This window comes from Pseudopodoces humilis, chromosome 5 (genome assembly GCF_049639895.1).
Source record: "Pseudopodoces humilis isolate 2021_Gansu_Grassland_sample_001 chromosome 5, ASM4963989v1, whole genome shotgun sequence".
NCBI classification, from domain to species: Eukaryota; Metazoa; Chordata; class Aves; order Passeriformes; family Paridae; genus Pseudopodoces; species Pseudopodoces humilis.
This window is the reverse complement of record NC_142204.1, coordinates 31,303,871-31,328,806: the sequence shown is the minus strand read 5'-3', so window position 1 is coordinate 31,328,806 and position 24,936 is coordinate 31,303,871. Positions and strand designations below refer to the sequence as shown.

At 35.7% G+C, this 24,936-nt stretch overlaps 1 protein-coding gene across 1 annotated transcript in view; it reads right to left on the bottom strand.

Annotated features, from left to right (window-relative positions):
- POC1B (POC1 centriolar protein B) overlaps positions 1-24,936 on the bottom strand; it is a 48,266-nt gene that overhangs the window by 5,404 nt on the left and 17,926 nt on the right. Inside the window, exon 10 of the mRNA XM_005519548.3 lies at positions 18,478-18,564. Within this exon, the coding sequence (XP_005519605.2) occupies positions 18,478-18,564 (87 nt within the window). The remainder of the gene's footprint in view (positions 1-18,477; positions 18,565-24,936) is intronic.

The window sequence follows — 24,936 nt, the reverse complement described above, 5'->3', positions numbered from 1 at the left end:
CTCTTTGCCCAGAAGATTCCAAACCTCAACCACGATTAGCTAAATTTGACAGAGAGACAAAGAACTCACTGATTAAGTTGCAATAAATTTTAGGAAAAATTGGAGGCCTGGTAGATGGAACACACTGCAGGAAAACCTGGCAGAAACCATGCATTATATATTCTGCATGGCAGCAGTATATCCTGACCAACTACCACATGCCTTAAGAAACACAGACCGTTGATAAAGGAAGTTAAAAGCATCAGTGAAAAACACTCAGTGCAGGGACAACTTGTAAATCTTATTAAATTGTATTTTGTAGACACCTGTATGTGTTCTCTGAAAATTATAGCATCTGTTGCTGATTTTAATCAAACCTAAGGAAGAGTAGGGTTCTCAGTAGTAATTCAGTTCCTGAAAGCTCCAGGAAACCATTTGCCAGAACTTCTCACCTCAGGTTAACACAGCTCTGTGACCTCACACTCCTTAACTCTGAAGGAAATAAGGTGTAAGTAAGACCCAGGTCTTCCCAGATACCAGTAACAATAAGCTCACTGTAAATAAACTTAGTATTGTTTGTCTAATGTTCATAAAGCTACTTGTACTAATGTTATGGGAAGTACATTCATTTTCTTGCCTTTGAATGGTAAAAGCAACTAATTGGCACAAGACAGAACAGGTGTAACTGTAAACTCTGATACTCTGACTTTGCTTACAGGCATTCTGCTTTGCAAGTTCAGTGTCTCAAGGATAATCTATTAATCCTTGAGTACTCAAAATTAATAAAAAATAGATTTAACATTCAATGACATTCAAAAATTGCTGTCTGTGATTTATGATGATTTTAAATTAATTTAAATGAATGGAGCAGGAGAAGAAAACAATCTGAGGTTATAAGACATTGCTAAACTCTAGGAACATCTAGACTACTCTGAGGTTGGTGTTTCTATTTCTTTTCAAAAAAGAAACACTGCACTTCACACTGAAGATTAATTAGAAATTTCACTACAAAGTGATGACAAATTTTGCTCTTAAACCCAGCCTAAAGAGATTCTTTCAACCCAAGGAGGAAAGGTGTCAATTCAGTAAAGAGAGCAAATGCTAAGCTACTAGAAGTCTCCTTTTTCCTACAGTAAAATTGATCCTAAGTTCAATATATCAGACAAATAGGCCATGAAAGAATATTTTATATCTCAGTAAACTGCCAGCATTGCAAGTCATAGTAGTGGAAAAGTCTTCTTGTAATTTAGTGGGTTAAGCAGCAAATTGAGATTTTTCTGTTACGTATTCAAAGACTTATGAGCACAGTACAACATGAAAGCATTTATAGAAGTAAGGCAAAGATCTTGATGTTTGTCAAAACTCAAACACAGATAAGCAAATAATTGAACTTTCAAAAATCCATAAGAGCAATGAAATAAGACTACTTCAAATTTTCAACTTACATAACTTATGTTCAAAGTGGTTATTTTTATAATATTCTGGAAATTTGTAGAGATTTTTTAAACACTGTCAGAGATCAAGTACATACTTGATAGCTATAACTGTAAGATTATATGCTTTATATTTTAACCTCTCCTAATATCTAACTTTAAAATCTCCTCCAGCTCAGCAAAGGGTCCAAAACTGCTGAAATCTAACACAACACTCAAATGCCAAAACCTTGCTGTAAAGGAGTGACACTGGTCTCTTTTTGGATACCAGTCAGCTCATGTGCAACACTTTCAGCATTACATTTTATTTTAAATAAAGTTCTTTTTTAAAGAAAGTCTTTCTTCTCAGTCTGTTTCACATGAAATGCTTCAAGAATTAAATGTTGTCTTTCGTTCAAATCAGCCCCTTTCTAAATACTTGAAATGCTACCAATTCATAAACAACAATTCTATATGTCACCAGAAGTGTCATAAAAATGTCTCATAATTAAAAAAACAAAAAACAAAACGAACTATTCTGAGAGTCATCAGAGCTATAGCTTATTTTGAGAGAATAAATTTTAATAAGGCAATCAATTTTAAATTATTACTTCTGAGCAAAGCAAAGAAGAAAATTAAAATGTGTACAGTCTTTCCACTCACAGCCCACTAGTAAAAACACAAACCCACATTTGGGCAACTTCATGCAAGTTACAAATAAGGAGGAGAAGGAACAGATTTAATTAATCAATAGGAATTTATTACCATGACATTACCAGCGGATGTTCAGCAGAAAATTAAATTTAGCTTATAAAATGATGTCAGAAACAGCAAACCATAATTGTTCATCTTTGTCTTCTGTAAAGCAAAATAGCCAAAACTCTGTGGGTGGTGCATGATCAATTTGTGAAAAATCCTTACACATAACCTTATCACCTCTGCCTGCTCCCAAATGTTTTCCCATGAAACATTCACACAGAACACAGACAAAAACACTGTATTCCCAGTCTCCCTTTGCTTCATGACTGTTAAGAACAGAATCTGAGTAAAATGTATCCATATATAAGGACGCCTGAGAAGTTTTACTTATAGAAATAAAAAAAAATCCCCTCAAGGAAAAATGAAAGAAAAAAAGGAAAAATAGAAGCCTATGTCACTCAATTTGCTATCAACAGGCTTCAATCTTCTACGAGCTTCAAAGCAGGAAACTACAGACCACAGTTTCTAAAAGCATATCTTAGAGATCTGATCATTAAGATGGGCTTATAAACAAAGTGACATTGGTAAGCTTCCATATGAATCACAAAAATTGGCATGATCTGCTTTTTAAAAATAAACCTTTAAATTTTGAACACATGGTACATTTGCTACTAATAGTAAAATATTTCTGACAGTGTGATTAAAACAACTACAAATAATTAGTCATAAGTAGGGCATTAAGCTCAAACAGACTAAGAGCAAAAGCATAACAGAGTAGTGTCCCACCTTACCAGATATTGAATTCCTGTGTCTTTTGGTTATTTGAAATCATGTGAAGTTCTCAGGAGTAACAGTACGATCATTATCACTGCTTTTTTCTTCCTCTTGTGAACCTACCCTCATATAAAAATGGTTCACCATGGAAATGCTAAATTTAACCATTCAAGAGTTGTTTTCTTACTGTGTGGTTTTTTTGGGGGGTTGGGTTTTTTTGTAGGACATAATTACTCACAGATCACTTCTACTGCTTTGAAATTATTTTTTTCATTCAATGAATGATCCACATAAAACAGCTCTCTGATCTATTAGTCTAACACTGAGTACATTAAATCACAATCTGTTTTATCAGCTCCTACTGAAGAAAACTTCCCTATAGTTTCAGCTGATGACAGCACTCCTCGTTTCCTCTCCTCTTACACACACATGAATCAGCACAGCAACAACTTGCCATGGATCAACTGTGGCTTTCTGCCCCATGTTATCTGATGAGGTAGCTCTGAAATTCTTTATTTGCAAACTTCAATGAAGGTTTGCATTCAAGCAGTAAAATACAGATAAACTATGTGGCGCATCCAGAGCAAAGTTCTACTAAGCATTTCTAGCTTGAGCAGTCCGCTCTCAGAACTTATAACAGGCTTTCACACTTCAATCAAAGTCTTTCATGTAGTCTCACACATTAGAGTCTTCTCCAGCTTTTAAAAAAATGCCCAAGCTGAAATAAAAAATTTAAAGCACTTAACAGAAGTGCATCATAACCAGTCTGACATGGAAACACCTTGAAAGACCACTGAAGGTAGCACATCCTTCAGCTTAGAGCCTGATCATGAGCAGGTTACAAACTCACAGCCAATAAAACAGGCCAAACTATCAGTCTGTATTCTTTAGCAAAACAGGCATTTTCACCTACAATGGAAGAACATAACACTTTAAGTCTTGAAAATAGGAAATTCAGCCTGAAGCTGAGTTCATAGAGGCCAGAAGGCCAGAACAAAACAATGAAAACTAGTAGCTTACTTTGGTGAGGGTTTTTTATTTTATTATCTGTACAAAATTAATTGAAATCCTGATGCACTTACAGCTATGGTCTGATTAATCAGATTTATTTATTTCTATCAGGATGACAGCTATACTGAAATTAGTATTCCTGTGATGGCATGAAATAATAAACTCTCCTGTCCATAGGCATATCCCAAGATATCCTGAAAGTTCTATGCAAAGAAATTATATCACATTTTACAAGCATCCTTTCACATACATAATGAGAAACTGACTACATGGTTTTCTTGTCATCTTTTTCACAGAGTGCTACTTCTGCTTTGCAGAAACACTGTAAAACAGACTACATCCAATGCACTCAGTATTTTATGATTCCTCATATACAGAATCTAGTACAGAACAAAACTATTTTCTCTGCATTCCATCCATGTCAAGAAAGCACTGAAGAAGATAGAATAAACCTTGTTTTCTCCAAGAAATATAGTTATTTCTATTTACCTAATGAAAACATTTTAGAAGTTCACAAATATTTGAGTGCATCCAGACAGAAATAAATAATATTCCTGAAATACTTCTTTCTAAACTCTCAGATCATCAGTAATAAATTTAACTTAAAACCAGGTGGCTTCTTTCTTTCTAATTTGCTCATTGATGTTGATTTCTAACATTAATAGTAGCCTGCACAGAGTCTGCATCACTTTAAACTTCTAGAACAAACAAAGAATTTCCCTCCAGAAAACAAGCAATACTGGTGAAAAGTTAGGAATGGATAATTAAAAACCAGACAAACAAAAACCTCCACAAAACAACAACCAAACAAACAAAAAGCCCCCAACAAAACAACCAAATAAAAAACTCAAAAGCATTTCATGAACATACAAAACAAACCAGGCAGAAATCATCGAAGGTTCAATTTCCGAAGGTGAGAATCCCCTGTCAGGAAGTCAATTCTAAAACAACAGTTCAGGAAAACTATATTCAAACACTGCCACAAGTTATAAAAAACCATGCACCACAGGCACTATAATATAAAAATGTACTCTGTAAAAGAAAGGGAAAAAAGGGTAATCAATTACCTCCAATATATCTTCAGCTTCAGCAAGAAGCTTTGCAAAGCTAAGGAGAAATAACATGACACTGTGGAAGCATTTCCTACTATTTACAATTACAAAATAAAGTACCCAAGTTTAATTTGGGCAAATTACTTTGGACTGTTTGCATGCATACACAAGGGGACATCTTATAGCTGAAATTAAAAAAAAAAAGTTTCCATAATGGCCTCTTTACACCTATGTAGAGTCCTAATAATTATATTACAGACTCTGCTTGAACTTCCTATCCATTCCAGGGCAGAGAAAAGCTAAAGGAGGGCAGGAGGAATACTTGTAACAGAAACTGGAAACATAATGAAACAATTACTAGAATTAAGTAATGACAAAAAATTAACACCCCTATGCGGACAAGGCCCTCCTTTCTACCTCCACAAATAGAACATTCTGCTATTTTTGATATTACAAACATTAATGAATAAAAACAGAAGTATAAAAGCTCTAGGACTTTCTTAGAACATGGGCAAATGCCCTGTACTTCAAATAACAGGTTGTGGGGGTTCACAGAGGGCATCAAGTACATGGGAGGAAGGGGCAGGGTTACCCACAGAGTGTGAAGAAGAGTACAGCATCATCACCATGAACATATCTAATCAGAGAAATGACAGCCATTCTTCTGGCTTGCCTGCTCATGACTCCTTTCTGCCCTCTTCCCACTACCTAAAAAAACGGAAAGCCTTTAAACCAATAGTTGGCTAAAAAAGTCTAACTGAACTTAATAAAGGAAAAGTACCTGGTAACAGTGAGTTTGTTGTAGAGTCTTAAATTATATATAAAGGACAGCACTTCCTCTGTCTCATTCAAAGTCACCTAGTATATCCATATTCAACATGAATTTACAATGAAAAGAGATTGATCAACAAACCTAGAGGAATTTCTTGTTCTTGAAAGCATGTTTACTCCTGAGGAAAAAAATAAAATGAAAGAATATACTTTACCACGTGCAATTGATTTCTCCTAGATAAGGCTTTCATACTTAACCTGTTGAGACAAAACTAATCTTGAACAACTTACTGTATGTAAATGAGAAGAACACTTCTGTCTTAAACCCCACCTCTCAATAAGAATGAACAAAAAATTACTGAAGAAAATCCTGAAGTGATAGGCTCTGCCAGAACAAGAACTGAAGGCTGTGCATAATGTTCTCCTCAGCCCTGCAGAGGTGAGAAGGGCTGCAGCCGCTGGGCTCCAGCCTGCCCAGACCAGGCACCTGGTGCTCCTGAGGAGGAGGGCAGAGCTGCCTGCGCTGCAAAGCTTCCCTCCATGCACTGGAACTGGAGCAGGGCCCCTGCTGCAGGAGCACACAGGAGCTGTTTGCCAGCCCCTACATGACTTATGTGCATATCTACACACAATTTACTTTCAAAGTTACATGAAAAGCTAAAAGAAACTCCTTTCTGCCAGCACAGCTGCATCTGTATCAATGGCTGTTATCAGAATAAGTGTCTGAACTATGGTACAAATTTTCTTATTTTGCTACCCCATATCGATACAACTTGTGTCATAACAAAACGTTGTTGCACAGACTAACCTAAATTGCCTCCTTTTAGATGCTATGGGGGCAGGGTGCCCATACAAAGATTTCACAGAGAAATCTCTTCTTAGCTGCGATCTGGCAGCTTTGATTTCCTTTTAGAGCAGCAGTAACCACAGGTGGTTATACCACTTGACCAGGTGGCTATCAACAATACCAATGAGTTTGTTTACTCCATAGAAGCCAGTATCAAATATCCTTTAATATAATTTACTTACAGGAAAATATCAAAGAGTTAAAAGCATTTGAAATTAAGTTAGCAATCCAGCATAGTAGAGTCCAAAGTTAAATCCAACAGGGCCAGCACAACTGCTTGGACGCTTTGCCAAAGACACATACTGCTAACTGCAAAAGGGGAAAAAAAAAAAAAAAAAAAAAAAGTAGTCCAATATTTCATAACTTGGAACTGAAATCTTGACTACAGCCATGAAAAATATTTTTTACTATGTAATAGAAGAAATGCAGTTCCTCAGCGCTTTACCAAGGCTTTTGTTAATGAAGTGTAACGCCTATAAATGGTTCATGAAGGTTTCAGAAGGACATCAAACAGTTCAACAATAGTGTCACAAAAAACTCCCACAGTATAAAATGAAGCTTCAAAATTTTGATTGAAAAGTCAAATTTATGTGCTTTTATTAGATTTCACAAAATACCTGGAGAAAGTAGCAAAGTGTATCCTGAGCTATTTCAGTGCTCAGTATTAGTAAATATACAGAAGGTTTAGATAAGCTGTCCCATTTGTCCAGGTAAAAATAATACTCAGTACTGCTTCGTTCAGAGGTGGGATTGTAAAAAAATTGCTTTGGTAGCACCAGAACAACTTTGTACTTAAGTCAGTTGAATTTTACAATTTACTGTGATAGGAATCAAATTCAGAAACAGCAGAAACTGAGAAATATGAGAATTACATACAAATAGCCAAGAAATGTTAACTTTGGAGTGGTTGAAAAAGAATTTTAATATCTCAACGATTATTTGTACTTTAAAAACATCAGAAACAAAAGAAGCCCAGCAACAGCATACTTATTAGCTAGAGATGTTAAAGCTTTATGCATATTTTTTGTGTGTTTAATGAGATATTTTTATCTTCCATTTCAGAAGATAATAAATGTTGTAATTGTATTTCTGGCAAAATACTTTCTATTCCAACCACAGTAAAAAAGACTATTGGTTTTGAAATAACTTCAGAAGTCACATAGTGATTCTGATTTTTAATATATCCTGCAAAAATGGAGAAAATACCAGGGGAGTGGGGAAGCTGAAATTACATCAGTAATCACAAAGGATAAACAAAATAATTGTGTGGTCACAGGTCAGAGTCAGCATATGAACTGTGTCAGGAAAATGCCAAAAAATCAACTAGAAAGTTGACTTAGGACATATAGAGCAAATATTTAAGGCCTAACGTCAGTACAGTTTGAGGGGACAAAAAAGAAATGGTCTTTCAAACTGAAGACCTCTCTAATAAAATATTTAGTCAAACTGTTATTCATAAAATCATTCTTCTTTTTATATCCATAATATACATGCTACAATTTTATTAATGCATTTTAGGTTGTAATGCATCATGAACTCAATTGTCTGGCTAGTATTTCTTCAAAAACAGTTAAATCAGAAAGACATTGCAGAATTATACTGCTTTTAGTGATTCCATTGAAATCCACTCTTGTTTTAATCCCATACAAAATATACTAGCGATCTGCAAAATCAAGTTTATAGGTGACAGAAAAGGCATCCTGTAAATTATTAAAGCAGTCAGGGTCACTTGGCATTCTGACTGTGTTCAAATGCCAAAATGAACTTCATGTACACACACGAGACACCAGAGAAGAATACACTACAGAGTAATACACTACAGAAAGCAGAGGTGTTGAAAAAATCCACAATGACACATAACTGGACAAAATTATAAACCTTTATGATAAGGTTACTGAAGAATTACAGTATCTTACATACAACTAACTGGAACAGCTAAGCAAACAGTATTGTACTATTTCATTACACTAGCAAAAATTGGAAGTATGGACACTGAATTCCTTTCCCAAGAGATGTAAGGAAGGAGAAAACATCTTGGAAGAGTAACCTTTTCAGGGAGGAACATTTGATACTGGTTAATCTAAGAATAGTTTAAGATTAAAGTAATTCTTTTCAATCTCTGTTGCAAGTAGGGAGTCTTCCTTTACAATAAAAATGCTGCAGTATTTAACTCAGAGTTGCACTGCGATGCCTTCACTTCAGGATCTAACACGCACAGTGGAACTCACACCTTGGTGTACAGGAAATATCCATGCAGTTAGAAGATGCCAGAGGACAGCGTCTCTCCCCTCTCCACTTCCCTCCTTTAACCAACCCAAACTGCTACAACCAGAGTACCATATCAGGGCATAGAGAGGAAAAAAGAACAAGCCCAAACCCAACCAAACAACTTTTCAGAGCAGTAATGCCACATACCTCCACTGACGGTGTCACCCACAGAGCTACTCATTTTTTCCCCCAAATACTTTTTATTGCAAAGTACAACAGAATCCTGTGTTCCTCTTCCAGAATCACTAACCATAGATTTGTTTCTCACTTGGTCTCCTCTGGTGTCATATATTCTCAGCTTTTACTTTCCAGTGTTTCAAATTCAAGCAAAAAGGATTGAGCTGCATCCATGCAGTCTCTGTTACCTGTTTACGTTACAGCCATGCAGACTGAAGAAATCTGAATCCTCTTAGGCTGAAAAAAACCCAAAACTGAATCCAACATACGTACTGCTTGAACAAAAGGAAACCATTGCTACCACCTCCTTTCCTCCTATTTTTTTCCACTGCAAGTTAAGAAAGATGTTCAGCTGTTGCACGCATGTGTTGCACCAGTGTGTATTACAGCACAATCACATTGGATACATGGCTCCACAGACATCAGTCCATTCACTTAGGTTACAGCCAGTTCTGATCTACTCCATCTCTAAATATTTTTTTCTCATTATTTCCTTTGTGCTCATATTAGTGTTTGGACAGCTGAACAGATCAGGGAATTTACTTGGATGGAATTAACCAGATAAAAACAGTCATTAAGTTAAAATGACTGTGAAATCATCCTTTAGCGTTGTTCTACCTAATTTCTAACCCCCACACTGTTTTGGTGGAAGATACAAGCCAAGATGTTTTCCTACATCAAACACCTATCTGCTGAAGAGAATTTTTCTTCCTTAGTTGCTGAAATTTATTTGGAAAGTCTCATTTATTCAGTGTTGTTTTAAGCAACCTATGTAATTTCTGGATGTGACTCAGTGTTTCCATTATCTCATATTAAGCAAGTAACTACATCTCTTACTGAAAACTCAACGGTAATGCAGCATGGCTTCAAGGAGAGATGTGCTTTATTGGAACAACTAATATATTTGGAAAACACTCAAACAAGCTTTTAGTCAGAAAGCATCCTCTGGGTTTAGATATCCCTCTAACTGATAAATAGAATTTGCTAGCACTTGTTTAAGCACTTTAATTTAGGAAAAATGTAAGAAAATATTGAAGCAGTATTCAAGTGTTTGCTTTTATAACAAACTTGCTTTAACAATTTTGAATAACATATGGGTTTTATATATAAATAAATTTAATTTTATAGTCAAGTTTCTACTATACAGTTGCAAGCATGCTGTGCTAAACTTATACTCCAGTTGCATCTAAGAACAAAGGGTAATTCAAGGGCAGTATTTTAACGTTACAATCTTGTTTTCTGACATACTTGATCTGTAGCTCGCTTTATTATGCAACTTCAGATAAACAAAAATAAAATCTTGCAGCCTTCTCTATGAGACACACATTATGAACTAAACTAAGCATTCCCTTGCTTCACAGTCCCACAAAATGCGCAGTCTCAGAATTATTAAAGACCTGTGAATACTAAGAAGTTGAAAAATTTATTTGTACTACTGCATAAAAAAAAAGTTAAACCAGGTGCTTACAGGGTAACAGAGCCACTGAATGATAACTTCGTTAACTTCCATTAAGCTAAATGACTCACAAATGGCATTTAGATCAGTAGTAAATCATCATCTAGGTCAGCAGGAAGCTCATTACAGACTGACAATCCAAGTGACAGAAACACTTTTCTACAAGTGCTATAGTAGTAATTTCCTGTGTGAAAGGCTTGCTGCTGTTCCTGCATTCCTCGGGGGACACTTCTTCTCAGAGGATGTTACTCTTCCCCAGGAAGAGGAAGGAATCAGTTGTTATTGGATGTGTGGGCTGATAGCTGTCGGGCATTTTCTGCGTGCCGCAGAATCAGCTGTGAGAACTGTGAATACAGCTTAGGTTTCCAGTCAAAGTGGAGGAAAACACTGCTTGAGCAGACAAGGTCAGAGCATACATGTACAGTATCTCAGGAAACAGAGAGAAATAATACCTGGAACTTCCATCCCTCTAGTTCCCAGAAATCTGCTGATGTGCTGAAGGAACAATATACAGACATGGATCAACTTGAAAAGCATTCCTGAAACACAGCTGCCCTGAGTAAGACCCTACACAAAGTAAAATTTTACCACTTTTAAAAGGCCTGTTATCTTCCAAAATATTTGTGTGTGTGTGCATGTGTGCATTTTTTTCCTGTTAGGTCCCTCTCCTAGGCTTCCTGTTCTATAGGAACCCAAGCTCCCTCCATATGTATTGAGACACTGTTACAGGGTGCGTCACCAGTAGTCACTCCATGCCTATTCCAATATCAGTTCACATCCACTGACTTTTTTTTAAGTGATAGCACTAATATGTTTCCTTATTCTAATCACTTATTTCCAAATATCATTAAAAAAACAATCCACCAATTATTTGATTATAAAATTATTAGGGAGACAGAACAGTGACAGACAAATAAACAGGACAATCTCATAAAGTACATTTCCTCAGGAAAGCTGGCTAAAAATAGTATAGGAAATATTATATTCTTGCACTCTCTAGTGCCCAAATTCAGAACTCAGTCTCCAATAAAACCTGACTTTCACTCCAGCTCCAGTTCACTCAGAGAATATAATCAAGACCATTAAGGAACATCAGGACATGTATTATTACTTAATTATGTAGAGGCACAACATACTTCCTGTTCTCTCTTTGTAAACCATCAGTTCCATGCTGTGTGAAATAGTATCACCGCAAAACACAAGGGCCATTTGGATCATATTCCTCTTTTATTACATGCATTGGGTTCACCTTCAAGCATTTGATCCTTAAGCTTTATTTGATGCTAGTGGTATCAAAGCATACTGCTTTTAAGATTACATACACAAATCTTTTTAAACGTGCCTGGACATCTACAGCAGCTCAAAATTCAAGTCTGGAGATTCACTGTTAAATATGCAAAACCCTTCATTTCTTCGGCACTTGTGATACGTCATTTTGTTCATACACATCCTATCTTCTTTAGAAGGCTCTTAGCTGGGCAGCAGAAAAAGCTGTTCTCTACTGCTTCATGGCTATTCCAGATGGATTAGGGGTAGCCTTTGGGGGGAATGAGAGACAGTCCTTCCCTGAACACAGCTGAACACGTTTAGCTACAGAGTTTTGGGGAGAAGGCAGCCTATCCTCTTGCACCAGCCCCTCACACTGTACCTGCCTAGCATGCAAAGAGTAGAAAGGTCTGTCTAAATTGTACTATAAGCCAAGATTATTGCCTGTCTAAAAGCAAGACTGGACAGAGAGGGGGATTTCTTTGCAATGACACAAAAGCACAATCCTTATTTTTACTCTGCTGCACTGAACAATTCAGACTTCTTCCATTTACAGCATTTATTATGTGTTTGTATAAGACCTAGCATGAGCCATTCAGAGCCTGTTTGAGAGTTTTTTGGTATGCTCATCTATGAAAAAGGTGCAGACAGCTTTACTTCAAAACTGTGGATACACTGGATCTCTTCACACTATTTCCTAATTTAATTCTATTTGTCATTGGGAGTTCAGGCACTCAGTCAGTTAGTTGACTATTCAAATAAGCATTTACTGGTAATCAGAGGAATGGCAGTAAATGAAAAAAGTTCACAGCTATTCAGGGAGTGGCCTTTTTTATTTCTCTGTCTGGGAACAAAGAAGGCAAGGTGATGGAAGAGGCAGGGAACTGTCAATTCTTACCAAAGCCTGTTGGGATTACTCTCCAGTGCAGAGCTCAGTCTAATTGGCAACTGAGTTTTGGACATGGAACACAAGTTGGGCAGTGACTTCAGTCTTGCTTTCAAAGGGAATACTGATGGAACCTTCCTTTGGTAGAGAAAAATGTATGTATATCATGTAATGATCAGAGTTTTTGTCTGAGGATATTTAGGAAAGTTGATATCCAAGAACTACAGAAAGCTGTTTGTTGTGCTTTCAAATGATCTATAAAAAACAGCAAAGGTAAGTACTTGGCACAATGAGGTGCTATATGAGTTTTGTTCTACCAGCTGTTCCCTTCTGAATTGGACTTAGGCCCTAGAGGAGATGATCTATGTATAAAATTGCCATTACTTCCTTTATTCCTTTTACCCTCCCCTTAACCTCACTGAAGACAGTTGGCATTTATTTTCACATAAGGCTGAAGCCAGGAAAGGATGCAATTCAGAAAAAAAATTGAAGTTGCATGGTAAGGAAAATATGAAGTGTTTTAAAAATTAGTTTTTAAAATATAATTTCTATTGTCATCCTCTCCTACTGAATTCTGTAGTTATGTTAAGCCATGCAAGGAAGAGACATTGCTCCAAGATCTTTTCAAAGCTAATTTCCATGAGGAAGAATAGTTGACAAAACCTTCAAATATGCAGAAATGGAAGAATAGGTGCTAATTTTTCATTAATTTTCATTCATAACTTCTGTCTTTCCAAATACATGGGGTGTTTTTTGCCTGGGGAGATTGGTTGGGTTTTTTGGGGCTTTTTTTTTAAATCCAAAACAAAGGCAGAGAAAAGCGTATAAAAAGATACCTAAACCCTGAAACAAAAACTGAGAAAGCAATGTGTACAGAACAAATTGAGAGTACAGATACTTCTACTTTTTGCCTCAAGACACCTACTACAAATGCAGTACAGATATACTTTCTATTTTAAAACTTAGTATGCTCTTTTTGCTCCAAACAGCAACAATCCTTATCTTTCCTCACTCAGTAATTAACCCAGTCTTAACTTTGTAGAAGTTGTACTGTGAATGAACAATAAGAATGTCTTGTTTTTAGCGTTAAATGGCACTGGCAGAGAAAGAACAGCAAACATTTCCCAGCCAGGGCAGACATTCTGACTTCCAGATTACAGTACATTGCTTTGCTTCCTCCAAATCCTGTTTACATGAGCAAGGTCAGGGGATGAAACATTAGAGAGCCTCTACAGTGATTTCCTGCTTCTGTCAGTAAAAACTACAGAGGCACCATCAACTTTCCCTTGTTTCCAACAGCTTATCAGGGACCAGAGGTTACCAGCATATTGCCCTACAGAATTAAAAAGACCCAACCTCCCTCATGACTAAAACTAAAATTGGAGGATGAAACAGAAAGAAGTACTCCCAAAGAGAAACATAACTTCCAGTTTTTCCTTTTCAATAGTTCAGAAAACAAAGGCAACGTTAAGCTGCTTGACACAGAGAGAAGGGGTGGGAGAGAGGCAGTAATGCTTTCAGAGTCTTCAATGAAATAGAAAGGAGAAAAAAACACCACTCCCAGCCCCCAGATTTGACCCAAATTCAGTAAGTATTTTCAGAGTGCAAAAGGCCAGAACACACCTAATTTCTAGTAACTGCAACACATGAAGGCTCTTAACCATTGAAAAACTCAGGACAAGTTTTACAACTCATTACCCAAGTACCAGTTTGTTAGGTATACACAGCTAATTTTTACAGTGCTTTCACTAATACACAGGAGAACTGAATAAATGAATCATCAAATCCAAAGCTATTTCCTAACCATAATAATACACAGGAATTCTTAATGGTTTTAAATTGTAGTCCAAAAGAAAGCAACTCCATACTGGAGATTACACTGAAATTTTTCCATAGACACAAGGGTCACACTCCACTGAGTTTACAAAAGTTGCATCAATGTGAACCTTAGATGAGAAAAGATTTTTCACCATGTTCAAAACAACTGGCCTTGGTACTAAGCTAGAGCAGAAGCTAAAAAGATAGGGTGTTTACAATTCATGCAGTTTAATAATATAAGTGTTTTTAGCAAAATCCCTGTAAGAACATTCATATCAGCATATCTTAGCTTAACCTCTGAAGCAAAAAAAATACAACTAAATTTAAAAAAAAAAAAAACAACAAAAATCACAGAAGCAGGCAATTTAAATGTGGAAGCTGTGATGGATTGTTGGTTTTGATGAAGCAAGAAATTAAAATTCCTTGAAAAGAGGAGGAGGAGTAGGAGGAAGAGATAATACTAGTATTTTCTCAGACAGCTAGAGCTCAAAATAAATGAACTGCTAAGAAAATACCTAAACATGTATTTTAAATTCACAATAAAGAAACAGGAGTGTTATATTTTTAATTACTTGTTTTAAAATCTTCTCTAAAATCTAGGCAGATTGTTGTCAAGAATAGATGATGGTGATACTTTGCTATACCCTAATTAACTGGAGTAGTGCGTCCTCTTTTGTGCTTCCTGGTCCCAGACAGACACTGTCATCCTGGAGCAAGTCGAGTTGAGAGCAAACAAGATAACAAAGGGGCTGGAATATGTGATACCAAGAAAAGGTAGAGAACCAGGTTTGTTCTCTGGAAGAAAAGATCTTGCTGCCATCTCAGATATCTAATGGGTAGATAGAAAGAAGACAGACACACACATATATTAGAAGACCACTGTGAATTGAAGGCAACAGACATGTTGGGACATAGGATATTCTAGATACATATTATGAGAAAAAATATTTTCATCAACCGAACACTAGAGCAAGCTGCCCAGAAAGGTGGTGGAATCTCTATTTTTACACATTATTAACAAATTAACTGGACAAGGCTTATAAGAACCCGACGCAAGCTGGCTTTGCTTTAAGGGGAAGGTCAGATGATATTACTCCAGACATCCCTCTTAACCTATACTGTATCCCTTTCACTAACAAATCTTCACAGAAGGAAAAGAAAAAAACCTTTTTGCCCTGTCACAAATCATCTTAGGGGCAGTTATAATGGATTTCCCTTAAAGGAGTAGGACAACAATTCCAGCTAAAGAAAAGATTCTCAATAAGAAGAGCACTTTCTCCTATTATCTTTTCTCCTGAACTAGACTGAGACCTACAGAAGTTTTTGACCACTTACTGTCAGGAATTTTGGTAGTTATTCAACAAAACATTACAAGGTTTTGCATAGACTTCCAATCTTCCTGAAGACATTTCAGGAAGCTTTAAGAATCTCATCAGAGATTCTACAAAAGTTTCAGTGTTGTTATTCACCCCAGAGAAAGGCTGTATTTAGAGCTGCATTTTCTCCAACTGCTGTCTCAAGTATCTCTCTCCTTCAGTAGAAACATTAAAGTAAATATGCTGATTAGCTACTTCCAGTGGTCTAGGGACCTGCTAATGTTTTGCTAATAACCCTTAAGATCCTGATGTGTTAGATGTGTGATAAATGCATTGAACAAGAATGCATAAAGATATCTAAATGCAGATTGCATTTTTCCCTCTGCTCATATCAGAAGGGCCGAACTCCTTAAGGCAGAGCTTTAAAAGAGTAAGTAGCTATAGATAGGATGCGTGTAAATTAACCTGAAAATCTGATCCAAAATTTTTGTTATTTGAACAACATTCTTTCAGTAGAAGTAGTACCAAAAAGCCATGAACAGATTTAAAATGGGTCTTGAAATGTTTGCAGGGAAACAAAAATGCACAGTGATAATGTCTTTGACAACCAATAGAAAAAAGAGCAACCCATTGGGGCTGGAATCAGGAACATGTATGAGGTAGGATGATGAATTAGACTAGGACTAGAGGATGGTAACCTCAAGTTGGAAAAGGATTAAGAAAAAAAAATACAAACAATGCACAAAAGCAGCATTAATTCAGTTGAGGACAAACTGTATCAAGAGGAAATCTGCCATTGAAGGTGTGACAGAAATAAAGGCTGCATCTGCCCTTTTCTCATTGTTTCTTATGAAGAACAAAGGAAGTCTCTATTAGACAGTCTTCATACTTTAGGGAAACTGAGAAAGCTTAAGATAAAAAGGTCCAAGTCACTGAGATCCAGAACCCTCTAGAAACAAGACACAAAGAGTCTAGGTGGCTGGCCTGATTAAGAAACAGGTGATAATTCCAGAAATGACAGAAGCTGGTAATGCAGCAGACAGACACGGGACAGGAAAATGATAGTAAAGGATGAGCTGACATTAGAAAGCAGGGAGAAACAGATTGGTTGGCAAAGTTGGAGAAAGTGTTATTCACTGTGAGAGAGGAAGGATTTTAGTGGCAAAGGAAACATGCAAATGATTCTTGAATTTGTGTGAACAGTGGCAGGGTTAGGGTTAACAAGTGTTGAACAGGACAGCTGCCCTTAAGGCTACAGTCCAAGTAACAAGGTTATAGAAATGTTTCTAGATGGAAAAAGACACAGATGGGGAATGCTGAAATGCAACTGTGGTGAAAATCAATGATAACTGGTAAATTGAGATGCAGGGGAAAAAAAAAAAAAAGTAGCGATTACCAACACAGTCAAAAAGCATCAGTTCTGAAGCAACATTTTTATAATGAAGATTTGTAAAGCCAGACAGATAGCAGTCAAAAAAATGCTGTACCTCTTGGGTCAATGTATTCCTCTGAGCTCTGGGCATAAAGTTTTATAAGCTGCTTTCATATCAAAAGAATTAATGGAGACTAAGTGATTTGTAGGTATGTAATAAAGAACTACAGTGCAATCATACATTTGAACCCTGTGATGAGCAGAATCAGTAATGAACACAGAGCACTTAAAAGTGATAGGTAGTCAATAAATTATATCTACCACAATCCACTGTCTATGAAGCCTACTAAACAGATGTAAGTCTATAAAGAACCGTATTTCCACTGTGAAAACACGACATAATTGACAAGCCTTAAAATATATAACATCATCACCCCTCAAATACAAGTCATTATATGATTATTTGTTTTAAGTAAAGGTTTCTCAACAACCTGTGCATCATGATCTTCAAAGATGATCTTAAAGAATTTTATATAGTACCTTCACAACATAGCTTTCATAAAGTATTCATGGCAAAATAGAACAGCAGAAACCACACCTTTTTGTAAGTATTAACCCTTTTCTAAGTATTAACCCTTCAACCACACAAACTTTTTATAGTAACTAAAATTGCTAAAGACACAATTTGTGCCTTCACAGGAACAGATTCAGAGCTAAAAGAAAAATTCTCAGTTTAACCTAATTCTAGAACAGCATGTCTTTTAGATTTCATACCAGGAGAACATATTTCTCCTCCCACGAAACTACCGCTAAAACATTGCCTTCCTCTCCTCCCACACGCCATACCAATGTCATATGTAAAGCCAACACTAGAAGACTCTAATCCTATTCCTCTGTCATAAAATGTATTGCTTTTTTTGGTTTTTTTCCTTCTAGGAAACTATTAAATTATTTAAAAGGAGAAATAATAAAACATCACTTTTAGAATTGTATCAGTGAGACAATGATTCTTTAGGGTTACCATTATTTGCAGATAAAGACAGACTACAAAAAGTGCTTGAGAATAAGCCACAAATTTTAACAGCAATATTTAGATGTACTTATCATGGGCTTATAAATAGAATTTGCACTTAGTATAGTGGTAAAATTACAGGTATAAAATGAAAGCTTTGCTATTACACCATCTTCTGGTTAGACTTGGGAACTGTGACAGAAAGTTTAAGTTGAGAATTTAGGATACTGAGCTCTGAGCACTCGACAATTGCTAAAAAATCTATTTCATTCATATGGACAGTAAAAGCACATTTCTGTAACATGTTAGCTATACCCTATCCTTTTCCTTTTTTTCTTTTTTTTTTTTTAAAGTTACTTACAGGAGTACTGATACGTGAAGATGGTCTAATTTCGATGATAACTGTGTCAGGTGTTTGTTTATCAGGCACATCACAGATAGAGTTGACCTGTTAAAAATGAATTATGTCATTATTTCAGCACCAACACAGAAAAGGAAATAAGACTGAAATAAAAAGTGAGGACACACTTAGCAGCCCAGATCAATTGGTTCCCAATCCCCATTCAAGTTCCTCAAGTTATCCCCTACTAACTGACTGTCAATATGCTTACTTCTTCTGTACCAGCTCTGATTGCCAAAATAACTTTGAAAGCACTTCTATGGAAAACAGGTAGGAAGCAACACTGAAATCTGTGGTAAGTTAACAGATCAAACAAGTGATGTTGCTCATGAAACCACAGGAAAAACTGCTTTATACTAGGACAATGTCAGAGGCTGATTGATCAGGTACATCATCACAGTATATGCAATTTTGCTCTTAATACCTCAGTTACAACTTGCTTATTTTTGGCTATAGGAGTTAATCTATAACTTTATCAATATTTTGCTAATGTCCTTTCCTGAAAGTGCAGCATTAAGAAAGTATCAGAGAATATGAAATTTGAGAAAGCTGCTGCTTTTATCTTATGGCTCCACATCAAGATCAGAATAACCTCCCTATAAAAATCTGTGTACATATTATTCCTACCATTATATTATCTAGGTGTATCACACCCTAAGATGTCTGCCCTCTCAGCATGATGCATAGAAGTACTATTTTTATTATTTCATGAGCTGGCAAAATTTACATAAACATTAGATGACTTTCAAATCACCAAGAAGTCTGATGTAATAAAAAGAAATGAACTTTTCTATTTCCAACTTTTTCTCAGTAATCCAGAGACAGTATTAATTGTAACCACCTCACTGAAATCAGAAAAAAAAAATCCCAGAACCCTCAAAACTCACACTTGCCTAGTGACAGGATGAAGTTTAGTCGCAGAAAGTTTCTTAGCTACAAGGGTCATTTTATTTTGACTTCTCAAGAAGGTCCTACTATTTCACCTGAAGACTGTCAAAGTTCTGGCTCAGCCAGAGCTGCTCACTCAGTAACTGCTTCAGTGCTCTTTCCACAAGGAAAAATCCATGATGCCAGGGTCCGTAAATTGGTATAAAGGTCTTTAGGTCAAAGACATGTTTGTAAAGTAGCTAGAATACAATCTTATATCTGGAATTAATAGTCAGGGAAGGAGGGCAACAGCATCTTGTACTGCCTGAAGACTTTTCATTCAGTTTATTTAGATTTCCATAACTTGCAGAAATTTAGGTTAAAATTAATAGAAGCAAGATCTCCCTCAGTAACTACAAGTGGAAGATGGACAAAGTTTACCAGCAAGCAAGAAGAAACATTTCAAAACAGAGCCTGATTATTCAAAGTGATTCTTACACTTTGCAGTGCTTACGAAGCAGGGATGACAAACCTTCCTTAAGAGGAAATTTTAGTACTGTTTTTAAACATGTTCACTTCTCTGAGTAGCAGTGCTTAGCTCTTTCTTTTATTCAGTTTCAACAAGCCATTCTTCACCTATGAACTTCTCTTCTGTCTTCCGATTACAGGTGCATCAGTCAAGAATGAACAGGGACTCGGGGACAATCAACCCCAAGTCCCTGAAGAGAGGACAATGCATCTGCAGGATTCTGCAGAAGGACAGTAGACACCTCCTACCTATCAGCACTCTAATGTGGAGGAACTACTGCAGTATTATCACTAATAGCTCTTGAAACATCTTCTTTGAGAACCTATATATAACCTTTTTGTTATATATATCAGATTTTGTTATATCAGATTTTGCAGAGTGAGTTAAATTCTTGATACAAATTGGTAAATAAATACATGGTATTATTAAATAAAAAAAAAATGCTCTTTTTGTAGAAGTGTCACATCCTGGAGCTAGAATGAAAGTTCCTTGGAGTATTCTTCTGCTTATTGCTTTATCAGTGATAAGGGGAGGATGAGGAGCAGTGTAAACACTGACTGGCAGGGGAGGAACGGTCATAAGCTATACTAAAATAATTGAATAAAAAGTTATTAAGCAACTAGTCAGAAATAGCATCTAAAAGTGTCTAAAAATGTGCAAAAATATAGAGGCTGTATCTAAGTCCTTTGTACAAATATTAGTGTTTAATACTGCACTAAAAATGAATGAGGTAATGGAATGCAGCTAAATGTAAAAGTCTCAAATTACTTGACATTTCCTGACAAGGTGATGTAGTTAGCTGTAAAATAACTAATAGCTGTAAAATAATAAATAAGACCAAGGGAAGTCTTAAAGGTAAGTCTTTAAAAGTCTTAACTTTAAGAAACAAGATAGAAAAACCAGAGCACCAAAATGCAAGGTAGGGAGTACTGTCATGTATTACAGGTTTCCAAAAACACTCTTTCAAAGCCTTGCTTTAATTACCTGGTAAACTGATACATAAATATTTTCAATATCATCTTTCAATATCAGCTTCTAATATGATAATACAATTATCACATTTTGATCCATAGTACAATAAAATATAGGGAAGGTTTCCACAGAATCTTTCATAAATGAGAAAAATAAAGTTAATAAAATTAAAAAAGGAAGTTTTAAATTACTCAAAGTATTTCTTAGGAAAGTGATTTAGCTATAGCTACTTCTGAAATAATCTCTCCAAACACAGCAAGGGAAAATTAGCTTTCCATTTGGTTAAACACTGCTCTTTGTTCTAGACTGGGGCACTCACACCAAGCAAGCCATATAATCTTTTTTCTACTGCCACCTAGTGTATATTTCAACTTCCTTCATCTAAGAAAATATTTACAACTGAAATTACACTGAAAATTTTAAGATTAAATTAAATCAACAGAAGCTATTTGTGCACAAGAGAAACTCTATGCACCTTAATATGTTCGAATCTCAAAGTTGTTTTGAAAGAAACTAGTTTCTAATCTTCCATTTATTTTAAAGAAGTCTTTAGCACATGAAAGGTCAATTACATACAAACATGACAAATTCAGAAACACAATTCTCACCAAGTCAAACGCAGTTTTTTAGTATATTTCACTAAAACTGCATAACTGATTAAACATACTGTTTTCAAATAACTCCACAAGGTCCTTATGTCAAACAGAGACAACAACTGGGGTTTATCTCAGCTAAATTTAGATACTGCTAGACACCTGTATTTGAGCTGGTAATCACCTAAGATTATCTCCACAGTCAACAGGAAAAAGTAGGCGCCTTTAGAGAGCAAATAATTTACTTATACTTCCAAGTTGTCTGAAAAATTGCAATGATTATAAGCATTAATTCTCCACTTACTCGAATATTCAAGAATCACATTGATCAGTGCAGTTGGAGAACAGTTGTAAAGCTTTACAAGTCAATAACATGAAATTCAACACTGCATTAAAATTCAGGCTACTGCTGGACTGAGAAGAAGACACAACTAATGATTTTCTTGTAAAAGTTAATTATGCCTCAAAAAATAGGTAGGGAGAGAGAAAAAAATAGGGAAGGTATCTGAAATATTATTGGTTTGCTGTATAGCTTTGAAGAGTGAATAAAAAAAAAAGTTATCAGAAAAGGCAAAATACACTTGAACTTAATCTTTCTGCCACTGTCCTGAAGGCAAAACACCAGATGATACCTGGAATTCTTAGCACTCTTGTGCCAGCTGCTTTATTCAAAAGAACATTTCCAACAGGTGATGTGTGAAAACATTGCAACTGTGCTTCTGATCTCAGCTGAATAAATTCTAAGCCAGATCCATTTTTGTGTATACTATTTCCCCAGAATTGATTTCTGGAATTGCTTTGCCACACTGAGACAAGGAGGGATAGAGAAGCAATAGCTAACCAAAAGCATTTAAAAAATAAAAAAAAAAAAAAGGAAAGGTGTGAAACATTAGGAATTTTAAAAAATAGGTAAAAAAGTAAAAAATTACTTTCCTCTGGAGTTCTGCCTGTACATCTGCTGAACTTTTTGTGTTCTAACACCTTTAATTTTATCCTAAGGCAATCCTTCTTCATTCCTGTTGTAGAGGTGACTAAACTTAACCAGTTGAGCATAACTCAAGGCAATGTATTACAACACATCTCAAGTATTCAGATGACATTGTAGTGGCTTGTAGGAAGCCTTAAGAATTCACTGATACTTTTAAAAGTCCCATCTCTGAACTGCCTCCTCTGTTGGCGTGTAATTCTTGCATATGTTACCAAGTCTCTTGGAATAGTGTTAACTTCTGTTTAGTTAAGATTGATTATCTTACCCTGTTCATATAGAAATATGAAGAGAAAGGAAGAAAACAAGAAAGGAAGTAGATCTGCATATTATCTGAGGTGTAGATGAGGTAAAAGGAAAAAACTGTCATTACAACTGCTGTGCAGTAGTGGAATAGATCACACAGAGACAGGGGAATCTCCAACCCTCTTCAAGGCCCCCTAACCAGACACAGCTGAACTGATGTACCATTGATAGGAAGAACAGATGATCTCCAGAAGCTCCCTCTGATGTGCCTGTGATTCCATTCCTCCTTTCCTTTATATATGAGAACCATGATGAGCCATTGAAATACGAGGGTGGGATTGCAGTGGAACAGCCTAACATTAGAATTCTCTATTGCTTCTGGCATAGAAAGAGGTTGGCATGTGAAAAAAATAAAAAATTTTAACTGGAAAAGGACAAAAATACTTTTTTCTTTTTTCCTTCTCTAGAGTACAGCATAGTTGGTCTAGACAATATGCTTTTTCTCAGTTACAAGAGGAAATAGTTAAGAAGATGGAACACTGAAAAATTTCATGCAGTGTGCCACCTAAGAATTAGTGCACACTAACTAAAGCATGTTACTGCTGGTAGTAACCTGATACCAGTTTTGTCTGGATAAATTATGTTTTTTAATTATATATAATAAATTATATATAATATATTTTATAATATATATAATATATAAATTATATATAATTTAATTATATATAATAAATTATGTCCAGTTGGTAAGGTCTGTTCTTCCTCATCACAATAAAAATCACACAATTTTTATTGAGACAGACAGGACAAGCAATAAAAAAAAGAAAAGACATGGAAATTTGATAATGTCACCTGAACACCATCTCAATTATAATATTATTATATTAATTCTAAAAACTAGCTGCAAAAGCAATTCTAATAACTATTACTATATTATTTAATTTAAATATATAAAAATGTATTAAAGTAATGAGTTTTGTTGAAACTGTCAGACACTGTTTTGTCTCAAAGTATAACATACTTGGTGTTTACTTGAGAGAAGGATATTCTAGTGACAATATGATGTTAATGGAAAACTAGATACAGCAACTCTTGTTAAAATCCTGAAATCAGGCCAGAAAATAGAACACAAAGAGTCCAAACTTTGCTATAACAAAGCCATAGAGCTCTTTCACTACTACAGAGCAGCCCAGGAGCCTATAAGCTGCAACAAATGCTGCAGAATAAATACAGACATAAGGCTAAGTTAAATCTGTCAAAGCTAACTAACAAATAATTTCTTGACATTCAACTACTGAATTTCCTTGACTAGCTCCTTCAGTACTCATAATGAGGCTTCCTAGCCTTAGTTTAGCTTTAGCCTGAACTCATTAATGCTTATACAGAGTTTCTCAATTATACAGGACCAGGAACAAGTAAAAAAAAAAATCTGAAAAATTGGTTTAGGGTATATTTACATCTTTTCCAGGCATGTAAGCAGCAGAGACATCTGGAAATATTGACCTGAAAACAGTGTACCCTTGCAGCTATAAGCTACTGTGTTTGTTTAGTACATGTTATAACTGGGTGCAATTTGAATGGTCTTGAAGCAAAATGTTGCTCCAGCAAGACTGGTTTGAATTTGCTGGCAAATGCTGTGATTGAGTTTGTTCTGGCACTTACCAACTATACTAAAGGCTGGTACCTGTAAACTTAACTTCATTCATTTACCTTACAACAAATATGAAAGTCCAGCACGGAAGTTTGTTTATGAAACTTGTCATACATACAGTCATCCTGTTCTGACCAAAATACTAAGCATTATAAAGCTTCACATCCGACTTGACAATAGAATCAGGCACAAAAGAAATCTTAGTCATGGATTTTATCAGACTTCCCTTCCTCCAGCAAATATTTTCAATCTTTATACTACTCATTTTCATATATTCATATTGCAAACACAGCCACCCACCCAAAAAAAAGCTCAATATTCCCAAATGTTAATGTTTTAAAACTCTGAGCAGGAAACAAATGCCGCGGCAGCAGTATCTACGTTTTCTATGTAGACAACCAGGAAATGATGAATTTCTATAGTACTCTGACAGCATATTACAGCAATCAGAAAACTCCTAGATTTATCTCAGATATAGTTCAACACTAAAGGAATCTGGAGACTATCAAAAAAGAAGAAAATACAGAAGCCAGCCAGCTCTGTCAGGGACTATCACAAATAACGCATAAACAATGGC